This window comes from Hesperophylax consimilis, chromosome 7 (genome assembly GCF_061612785.1).
Source record: "Hesperophylax consimilis isolate HC1 chromosome 7, BYU_Hcon_1.0, whole genome shotgun sequence".
Taxonomy (NCBI): Eukaryota; Metazoa; Arthropoda; class Insecta; order Trichoptera; family Limnephilidae; genus Hesperophylax; species Hesperophylax consimilis.
The window spans coordinates 12126093-12137885 of record NC_142842.1 but is presented as its reverse complement, the minus strand read 5'-3'; the positions used below and the strand labels follow the sequence as shown (position 1 = coordinate 12137885).

Genomic DNA, 11793 nt, shown 5'->3' with positions numbered 1-11793 from the left:
TCTTGTTTTGCTAGGCGCCTTAAAACTTGAGTTTAGACCAGCTACATTGCTTAAAAGTAGTGTAGATTGCGAAATTGTGTTTTGTTAGGGGCCATTCAATTGCGCCTTAAAACAGGAGTTCAGGTTAACTGCTTAACTACAAAGTAGTGTAGTTTGCGAGATCGTATTTTGGTAGGGGGCATTCAATTCAAAACTATCAGGAATGTGCTCATTAAAAAAGATATAATCAAATTCTACATGGCTCTCTGCCAATCACTGTTAGTGTTAGTTATTTGGTATATCCACTAATTAAAACTCAAAAAGCCATAATGAAAATTATACTGAAAGTTCCTGTAAGAACTAGCACTGACGAAATCTTCACCAATCTTAACATCATGTCAATTAAACAAGTATATTCTAAAACTTTACTAAATTACATTCATAAGTACAAAACCCAAGAAATAACAACAAACACGTACACGTACATTACACGTACGTAATTTAATTCCGTCATTTAATTTTTTTAAATAATCCTCAAAATTAATCCTGATACGAATTCAGACAGTTACACCTCTGTCGGATTCTTTTTAAACTAAATATTGTTTTTTTGTGGGTGTTACCCAAATCGAAAATCTTTACACGGAAGGCTGGCTCTGGCGCAATTGAATGGCGCCTACAAAACACGATCCCGCAATCTACACTACTTTTTAGATTAACTGCTAACCTGAACTTGAGTTTAAAGGCGAAATATACTTTCGCCTACCAAAAAAACGATTCCGCAATCTACAATACTTCTCAGCCAAGCAACTTACCTGAACTCCTGTTTTTAGACGCAATTAATAATAATAATAATAATGATTTATTGTCTTCTTTTCTTAGTAACATATACAGATAATGATATCCTCACTGGGATCTCCCGTGCTGAGGATTTCATTTACATATTATAATTTAACTATAAGAAATTAATATTACAACAAAGTAACATATGAATTTAATTATAAACATATATCATGTAGGATTTTTTTTTTTTAATAATTTTAAAATAAGTAAGATAGTGTCTTTTTGTATAGTTCAGTTTAGTAGATTCGGTTTTAGTCTGTGTTTGATATCAGTATATTTTCTATTTCAGATCTCTCTATATTAAGTATCGAGCTTTTTATTTGAGATTTTTTTTATTTTTTTTTTATTAACAAAATTTTTGATACATATACAATTCAGGTACATACATAGTAATATAGAATGAAAGAGTAACAAAAAAATCCCACAAAGGCGAAGCCTGAGCGTGGGTATTATAGTGTAAGGATAAAACAGTGGTGTTTAAAATATATATTTTTTTAAACTTGTTAAATGTGATTGAGATCAATGTGATTGGTTTTTTTTTAAATATTATAATGTTGAGGTTTTTGAGTGAGAGTGGTATTTTACTGTAGAGTTTAATACTGTGATATAAGAAGATTTTTTGCCCAAAAGTTGTATTAGTAGTTATTTGTTGGATAAGTTTTTGACCATGAGATCTAGTGTTTCTATTTTTATTACTTTTATAAAAGTAAATTTATGACTTTTATAAAATCAATAAATTTTTAAAAAATAAATAAGGTTTTTCTTATAGGGTTATCTTTACAGGGTGTCCGGGGGTAAAGTGCTCAGGAGGTGATTCTAAATACAGAAGTAAAAAATATAAATAAATTTTTCGAATTTTCAATATTTTTTCCACAAAAATTTATTTTCCGTAGAAGAAATTGCTTTTTTTATACAAAAAATAAACTTTTTTTTCCATTATTTCTGGCTTTCACACTTCAAGGGTGTTCTTGGCCATCATTTAAAATTATTGAGAAATGAAAGGTGAATTTAAATACTAATTTTATTTAAATAGGCAAATTTCAAAATTATAATGAAAATTGGAGTCGAGTTCAGACTTAGAAGAAATGAGATGTTGAATGGAGGGGAGGAAATTTTAGATAAGGCTTGATAGAAGAGAGGATATTTGTTTAGAGAGGGACAACCAAAAAATATGTGATCTAAAGTTCCCACTTCTAGACCACAGAATGTACAATCTGGGGAGTCAACAACGTGAATTTTAAAAAGATGGGAAGGAACGGAACAATGTCCGATCCTCATTCGAATGAGTGAAGAAATTTATTTTTTGGAAAAATGAGGAAATTGCTGAAACCACGATTTTGATGGAATAGTCCTTTGTATTGAGGCATAGCAGGCTCCCTTGGATTGACTAGCAATGTGCCAATACTCCGACCAAACATTGCGGGATCTATCTTTGATGATGGAAAAAATGTCAGATAGGGGAATGTGGTTTACGAGGGTAACAACAGGATTGGACGCTCCTTGTTTTGCCAAGGCATCCGCAATATCATTACCCATGACACCAACATGTCCAGGAATCCAAATCAGAGTTACAGTTTTACCAGAGCTTTGAATGGAGGCTATCATCTCTCGAATAAGGCATACAAAGTGATCATCAGGATGAAGAAGAGGACTGGATTTAAGTTTTTGGAGGGAACTGAGAGAGTCAGAGAGAACGAGGGAATGTTCAAAATTATTTTTGATTATATATTTGAGAGATTCTATTATTGCAATACACTCGGCTGAAAATATTGAAAATTGATTTGAAATTGAATGAAATATTCTGTCATTAGAATTATTGTGGTAAACTTTAATACCTATACCACAGTTAGGAGAGTCGGGAGATTTGGATCCATCAGTAAATAAAAGAGAAAAGTTGGGCCATTTAGATGAAATAATGTCATTGAACATATTATTGACAGTTCGGGCCGGGAGATTGGAATGACTTTTAAGGATTCCGATCCCTTCTATTATTGTTGGGGATAGGGTGACGTGACTATATTTTAATTTGTATAAGGGAAGTAGATCATTTTGGTTGATGTGAAGCTCTGAGAGAGACTTAAAATTTTTACAGATGTCAGGAAGAGGTTTAGTTGAAGCTCTGATTGTAGATGAATGGGTTGAGTCAATGAACAACGAGACGCTGGGGATAATCTGATGACATTTAGAATTTAAACATTTAAGAGCAAATTTGTCAGCAAATAGTTGACGCCTTAAATAAAGGGGAGGATCAGAACATTCTACTTGAAGGGAATTGATGGGTGATGATTGCATCGCTCCAGTTATAATTCGCAAAGATTTAGATTGAATTTTGTCTAATTTATCAAGTACATTTTTTGAGGCAGTACTAAAAAGTGGGCAGGCATAGTCAAGATGGCTTCGAATAAGTGCGTTGTAAAGCAACTTAATGCAAGTAGGGTGAGCTCCCCACCAAACGCCAGATAATGATCTGATGATATTTATATTTTTTTCGCATTTAGTAACTAAATTATTAATATGGGAAGACCATTTAAGTTTCCTAACAAATGTTACTCCCAAAAATTTTACTTCAAAAAAAAAATAAACTTATTTGCTCGAAAACTATCTTAAAACGTTGGAATTCCAAAAAAAAAATGTACTTTCATGTAGAATCACCTCCCGAAGTTTGTTCACTAAACCCCCGAAATCTTGTATAATATTTATTTATTTATTTATTTATTAATCTTAAGTTAGCTCACATCTTCGTGTGTGCTGATAGTTTTATAAACATATAAACATGTACATTGTTTGGCAAACATAATCTTTCCTTTAAATATTTCAATAAAGTCACAAAAAAAGAAACATTAATAATTGAGATAGACATATTTTCTTAATTCATTTTTGAACTTATTAATATTTTCTATTACAGCAATTTCCTTCGGGATTTTGTTATAGAGTTGAACGGCCTGGTACATCAGAGATTTTTGGGTGCTTGTTTTTTTCTTGTTGGCAATCTAATTTGCTTAGAATTTCTCGTCCCGTGTCCGTGTATCTCGTTATTGTAATTTATTTTTCTTTTCAGTTCCTTAGACATCATCCCTAAGTTAATTTTATGTATAAAAATAAGTACATTCAAATACACAGTTTGCTTCACCGTCAAAATATTCAGCTCCTTTAACATGTCTCTTATCCGTGTGTATATGTTGCGCAAGTATTATTCGCATTGCTTTATTTTGCAGTATTTGCATTTTTTTCATTTTCTCTTTATTGCAGAGAAAAAGAATACTTGAACAGTAATTAAAATGTGGTGATATAATTGTATTGTATATTATCTGGCATGTTTCTTTATTTACTTTGTTTCTGATTCTACCAAGAAATGATATTTTTTTTGCAATTTTTTTAATTGTATAGTCTGCATTTTTTGAGAAGTTCAATTTTGAGTCTATAATAACACTTAGATATTTAATTTCTTCCACTTTTTTTATGATTTCTCCATTTATAGAAACCTTTGGTTCCTCATGCGTATTTGTTCTGCCTATATGCATGTATTTTGTCTTATTTACATTTAGTTTTAATTTATTTAGTTTGAGCCATTTTGACAATGTTTCTAAGTCACTATTTATCTTTTTGATTGCTTTCTCATAATTATCTTCTGCAATATAAATTAGTGCGTCGTCTGCAAACAGTCTTATTTTGCAATGTTTTAATATTTTTACCATATCATTTATGTATAGTATAAACAATATCGGACCCAATACAGATCCTTGCGGTACACCCAGCTTATTTTCAATCGGATTTAATATATTGTTTCTTATCTTTGTTGTTTGTTGTCTGTTGCTTAAGTAGTTTTTAAACCATTCCAGTTCTTTCTCTTTTATTCCATATTTTTATATGCGCAATATAATATTTATACACATGTAATATCTACTTTTGAACATTTATATAACTTATATACACGTTTCCATTTTTATGCTTATCAAATATATTATATTATAAAGATAGATAGAAAGACCCTAAGTGCCTCCTAAGGACTTGCAAATTAGAATACTTTTTTGTTATTATTTATTTATTCATTTAAAAATTCAATAATTATAAAGAGTTAAAAATCATGCATGAAACAAAAAATTACATTCTGAAATGTATTTTTGTTTTTATCATTTCCTCTCATAAAAAAGTAGTGTCTGTATGTTTGTGTGAAAGGGTCTTTGGGGATCTGGTTAGGAGGCACGGAATGAAAGACGGTGTTGAAGGTCACAGTGTTTATTTGAGTCAGGAGAGTTGACGTAGGACTGATGTACACTCCTGATGCAGGCGGTGATGTTCTGGTCAAGCGCGGGTCAGTGAGTCGACGCCGTTGCTGGTGACCGGACTCGTTGACGGTCAGGAACGTGGGTCTTCAGGTACTCCAGTTCTGACAGGACAGCCGAAGGTGCGGTGGACCTTGTGGGTGGTTGAGCGGGAGGTGCGTAGACCAGGGAGGATGCTGCGTCGGTCTAGGTGCGTGGATGAAGCGCTGGTCAGATGCGCTGAAACCAGGGCGCTGAGATCCGGTGTAGCGCTGGCCAGGGACGGTGGCCAGGGCCAAGGCGCTATGATGATATCCCGATGGAGTCCATGGTTGATCCGTGCGGAGCCGGAAATATTGTCCTAACCCGCAGGTAGAGGTGCGGTGCGCGGGTTATCACTCGTTGAACCTTGTTAACTGACGGCTGGATGATGACTGACTGACTGCTTGCTGCGTCGGGCCCATTTATACAGTCCGGCCGACGGCAACAGTAGGTAGCCGAAATCGCAGGTAAAACGGAGACACTCGCTCAGTCTGGGTCCTACTGGAACTTTCGTTGGCGCTGCTATTATTCCTAGGCAACAGGCTAGAACCTTCTAGTGAGTTAGCGTAATGTGCCAGACCAACTCGCAACGTCTTGTCGTAGGTAGCTCTAGACGTCGCGAGTAGGTAGTCACTCGCAAGTAGATAGGTGGGTCGTGTTGCTTACAATTAGCGAGACAATCTGGATTATTCTCGCGCTACAGGTCTTTATTTATTTACATTTTTAAGAAATTACTACTTTTAATAGTATAAGTTTTCAGTGAACTTTCATTTTTATTTTTATCTTCTAAAAATATCATTTGTTTAAATTGTCAAAATATAATTTAATCACAAAATTTCATTTTAGACCGGTCGGTAGACGAGTTGAAATCGCGTTTGGGTCCCACCCAGGCGTAGTGTGTTCAATTCCTCGGCTGGCTAAGTCCTCCATCATAACACAAGCAATATTTTCAGTTTACTGTGGTGGTATTAGGAGATTTTCAAATAAAGTTTCAAATAATGTTTCAACTCGATTGTTGATTTGTTTTCAAAGTAAAATTTGATTTGTTTTGAAAATACGTAATATATTTATTAGTGGATATTATTTTCAGATGCCTCATAAGTGCTGTGTTCCCGGATGCAAAGCAAATTAAACCAGTCCTCTGAAGAAGGAAGGAGCGGTTACCATCTTCAAATTTCCAGCGGAGGAAGAACGCAGACAGTCATGGATCAGGGCCATTCCTCGCAAAAATTGGATTCCAGGTGCTTTCGCTGCCTTTTGCATCAATCATTTTGACAAAAAGGATATTATATCGCACCCTAAAATACCAAAATTGGCCATCGGAGCTACACCAAGTATTTTTAAAGGTTTGCCAAGTTATTTAACAAAGAAAAAGAGACTGGATATAGTGAATCCCGAAAATAGGAAGTTAAAAATAAAACACCGACACGAGGAACAAGTTCAACTTTTCTTTCGAAGTGACACAATAGTGAATTATAGTGATTTTGTTAGAAATATGCAAATAAAAATTAAACTCGGTGAGTGGAATGTAAAAACTATAAATGACATAACATATTTATACGCCACAAACTTTGACAGTGTAGATAAACATTTATATTTAAGTTCTCAAGTTGTAGTTGACCATAATCTGAATATCAAACTATTTGTCGGAACAAATGAACTTTCTCATAGTGAATTGAAGTGGTTATACCCCAAAACTATGATATTGAGTTTATAATCACAATTAGAAAATTTGTTGGTACGATTTCATAATATTAATATAGATGACAATGTTAATTATGAAGACAAGAGTCAGAATACTGTAAAAATCATTTATTAAAAGCTCATATTTATTTAAAGTCCGCACTAGACGCTGCCAGTAGTCTTGAATATGAATTTAAAAACTCTTTAGAACTACTTTTAGATCAGGTTAGTTTATTAACATCAAAAAGGAGACGATATAGTACTACCACTTTAATCTTTGCTTTCATGATTTACTCGAGGTCTCCTACATGTTACAGATTAATTAAAGATTTTTTTATTTTGCCACATAAAAGGTGTTTACAAAGCATTTCTTCGTCGTTTGATGTTTCACCTGATTCTTCAAATAATTTAAAACAATAATGAAAACTTAAAACATATTGTAATTAGTTAATATTATAGTTAGTGTTCATTTTTATTTTTTATCAATATTATTGTTGATTTGAAGGATATTAGCAGTTTATCTTTTTTTGCTTACTTAATAATTTATATTCTATGTTACCTACTTTTGTAACATTTTATGTAACCTGTGTTTTGTTTCTTTATTTTTATGGACTCAGATATTTGTATGGTGGGTCCCCTCCAATGTTCCTATCCACATATTATTATAGAAATATTGAAAAAAATTGTATTGTGTATAATGTAATAAAATAAATACTTGTACAAAAAATTATTTTCCTATTTATCCATGAAAAATTGTATTGTATTGTGTATAATGTAATAAAATATATACTTGTACAAAAAATTATTTTCCTATTTATCCATAAAAAATTGTATTGTATTGTGTATAATGTAATAAAATATATACTTGTACAAAAAATTCTTATACTATTTATCCATGAAATTCTAAAATATCTACTTCCCACAGTAAATATATATCTTTTTACACGTTGGATTTAGGTGAGTATGTATTCATTAATATGAATCAAAACGATTTGCATAGGTAAAATAGGTAAGTATTTATAAATATGAAATATCCATGCCTTCACTTTAAATTAAATTCATTAGAACCTTTAAAATCAGAGCTGGAATGATGTTTTTGCTTCTTGGGGAAATAGGCCTCTTTATTTTGAAATTTGACTTCCCGCCAAATGTACAGCACGGCTATGTAAATAGAGACGGCAGTGGTTAAACCATAAATAAACCACTCTCGGTTAAACTAATCAAAGTGAGTGTCTATAGGAGATTTTACTTTTAGAAATACCATAGACAATTAAAAGTCCATAGACGACATGACACTGAAAAATTCGAGAATAGACAACCTGAGTGAAATAACAAAAATTTCCAACCAAACCGAACTAAACTAACCTCCTCCTGTAGCTCGTTTGCCGTCTACTAAATTTCTATAAAAATGTCTAGAGGAAGCAGTGCCGGTTTTGATAGGCATATCACTATATTTTCCCCGGAAGGAAGACTTTATCAAGTCGGTAAGTTTGCGTTTCGAGGGATTCTACTTTTTACGATATCAAGCATCCATTAACGTCACTCGGTTCCTTTACAATGACTGTCATAATTTGAATGTATTTACTTATTTATGTGTTTTAATCAAATACTTTTAACGTTGAATGATAGTTGGCAATCATAATACCATATTTTATTTGTCCCACCCCGTAAATTTTACATCAAAATTGTACAAACGAACACCGCCTTGGAAGAAACATCTTAGCAAATAATGTACTGTTTTGTTTCTCACAGAATATGCCTTCAAAGCCATCAACCAAGGAGGTCTGACCTCCGTGGCACTAAGAGGAAACAATGTAGCAGTTTGTGCAACTCAGAGGAAAGTCCCCGATAAGCTGTTAGATCCTTCATCAGTTACCCATCTCTTCCAGTTGACTGAGAATATTGGCTGTGTAATGACAGGAATGATAGGTAAGACCATCACCTTTATAAGAAAAACCGGTAAATATTTACCTAACTGCCGAAATTTTAATAGGCACAGATTATGGAAATTGCACTTCATCTCAATTTAATTATTACAAGGAACGATAAACTTTTAGAACAGCCGGCCCACGCTTTTTACGAATATATTTTTTGAAAAAAACCCTTCGATTCAACTTAACTACTATAAAAGACAACTATTTGCATTGGGGGAATTGAAAATGCTGCTTTAAAATCTATATAAATGTTCATTTGTTCAAAATCTTAAATCTCCGAAATTTCTCCAACGATATAGCTGAAAATTTCAAAGTTTATTCTTATTAGTGCCAGGAGTGTCTATATAATGGATTGAGTGGTAGAAGTCGGGAACGCCCGAGGAATACTTAACGTGATATCTCTGCACCGAAATGAGATACAGAGTCGAATTGAAGTTGATGTAATATAGTTTTTTAACAGTAACATTGTGGTATACAGTCTCTACTGTAGTAAGGGTGGAAGAAGTCGGAGACGCTTGAGAAAGACATTAGCAAATAGTTGTTTCTTGCAGTAATTAAGTTGAAACGAAGTATAATATCCATAATCTGTGCCGCAGTTACGTAAATATTTACCACAATAATTGATTTTTATTTTAAGTACTTTTTATAACGTGATATATTTGTCTTGCAGCTGACAGCAAGTCGCAGGTCCAGAGGGCTCGGTACGAGGCCGGCAACTGGCATTACAAGAACGGCTACGACATCCCCGTGGATGTCCTTTGCCGCCGCATCGCTGACATCTCCCAGGTGTACACGCAGAATGCCGAGATGAGGCCACTCGGCTGCAGTGAGTAGCAATACATTTGATTTCTTCCATATTACCATTTATGGATGAAGACCACTATAAATTTCCTCCAATGTTCCCTGTATAGAACCAAGGTTTATTACAACAACCAACCAAGTTCACAATGGAATTTACTATTCACATGGATCTTATTTTTTTCACTCCTATTTAATTAACTGGCTATTTCCATGGCAGAGCCATTCCATTTCCATTGTCCGAGGTTGATTTAGGAGCTTTTGTCTAAGTTGACAAACTCTGTAGCAAAGCTGTAAAGAGCTTTGGCTTTGGGCCTAGAGATTTTGGGTTTCAAACCCAGTTAACTGTAATAAATAAAATTGATTTGAGTTGGAACAATAGCTTAAATGGCTTGTAACAAAGTTATGATCTTGCAAAAATAATATGCTAATATAATCTTCGACATCAATGAAACAATCAGCATTCACTATCATCTGTCACTCCCAAGCTCCTTCCCCTTCATTCTGCCCTTGTCTTCCTTCATTAGGTGTTTTAATCCAGCATCATCAACCTTATAAAATGTTAATCTAAAATATGTGCGTAGTAGCTTGGGCATACAAATGAATAAAATCAATAAAAGTTATCGCATCTTAGAAGAATGTCTCCTTCATCAGTTCCTGTAGGCACATCTGTGCTGAACCAAGTGACCCCTGATGCCTTCGACTGACTGGATCACCACAGCATCCCATTTTGACCTCCACACTCTCCACCATACGAAGAAGAATAATAAAAATTATAATTATTACAATAATAATGTCGTTTTTTTAACAGGTATGATGCTGATAGCTTTCGACGCCGAGAAGGGACCCTGCGTCTACAAGACGGATCCCGCTGGCTACTTCTGCGACTACCAGGCCATCTCGGTGGGAGCCAAGCAGACGGAGGCCAACAGCTACCTGGAGAAGAAGCTAAAGAAAAAGCAAGATTACACCTACGATGAGGCAATCCAGATGGCCATCTCTTGCTTGTCCACCGTTCTCTCTGTGGACTTCAAACCGTCAGAAATTGAAGTTGGAGTTGTTTGCAAGGAAAATCCTAAGTTTGTGTAAGTTTACATGCGTATTCTTTAAATATGTTATTTATTAATGATTCTTGTAAAGCCATCTATGCAAGGTCACAATGTAAGAACCAGCTATGTGTACAACACACATCTGAATAATATCAATGATAATTCATGTTAATGTAATATATCATCAGTGTATGTCCAATGCTGCGGAAGAACCATGTAATATGTCATCAGTGTAAGTCCAATAGCTCGGAAGAACCATGTAATATATCATCAGTGTAAGTCCAATACTGCGGAAGAACCATATATGTCATCAGTGTAAGTCCAAAAGCGCGGAAGAACCATGTAATATATCATCAGTGTAAGTCCAATAGCTCGGAAGAACCATGTAATATATCATCAGTGTAAGTCCAATACTGCGGAAGAACCATATATGTCATCAGTGTAAGTCCAAAAGCGCGGAAGAACCATGTAATATATCATCAGTGTAAGTCCAATACTGCGGAAGAACCATATATGTCATCAGCGTAAGTCCAACACTGTGGAAGAACCATTTGTAAATGTTCAATCTGCTTGATTATGTACTGGGGATGGTTTATTGGCAGTATTGACTTTAAGGAGTACAAGCAATCTCTTGGTCCATTTCAAAGTTTGAAAGCACCAATCAATCTTGTGCTGCTCAACTGAAAGCGCCCAAAAAAAGTATTTTTTTTTAATTATTGACTCCTACGCTGTATTGAAATTACATAGACGATAAACTATTTTTATGCTGCATTGAAATTAAACCTCCAACTCAAAGATAAATGACTACATTTATATATATCAACATGATTTGAAACTTGAACTACATACATAGTAGAAAGCAAGGAATGTCAGGATATCCAATAAAGAATATTTAAACAAATTCAAATCCATTTCAAGAGAATTTTTAAGAAGATGTATCTGAGTATACATAATATTATGGCGATAATCTTTTTATGTTCTTATTTATTTCTTTTCTTTGTCCACAGGGTCCTGTCTGAGTCTGAAATAGATAAACACCTCATCGCGATCTCCGAAAGAGATTAACTGTTATGTGAAAAATACTATAAGTATGTTTACTAACATTTTCCCTTTTTTAATAAACTAATTTTATACAATCTGCATTTTTTATAAATTGTTAAGTGGAGGTATTAATAAATTTTTGGGTTTAGAGAAACCCGACATTTC

The 11793-nt window shown here is 33.9% G+C and overlaps 1 protein-coding gene across 1 annotated transcript; it reads left to right on the top strand.

The window, feature by feature from the left end:
• Positions 1 to 8084: 8084 nt before the first annotated feature.
• Positions 8085 to 11723, top strand: LOC149422312 (proteasome subunit alpha type-6-like). The gene is made up of 5 exons (XM_089633722.1): positions 8085 to 8290; positions 8559 to 8735; positions 9411 to 9566; positions 10350 to 10623; positions 11595 to 11723. The coding sequence occupies exons 1-5, from the start codon at positions 8215 to 8217 to the stop codon at positions 11650 to 11652; spliced, it is 741 nt and encodes a 246-aa protein (XP_089489848.1). The 5' UTR covers positions 8085 to 8214; the 3' UTR covers positions 11653 to 11723.
• The last annotated feature ends 70 nt before the right edge of the window (positions 11724 to 11793 follow it).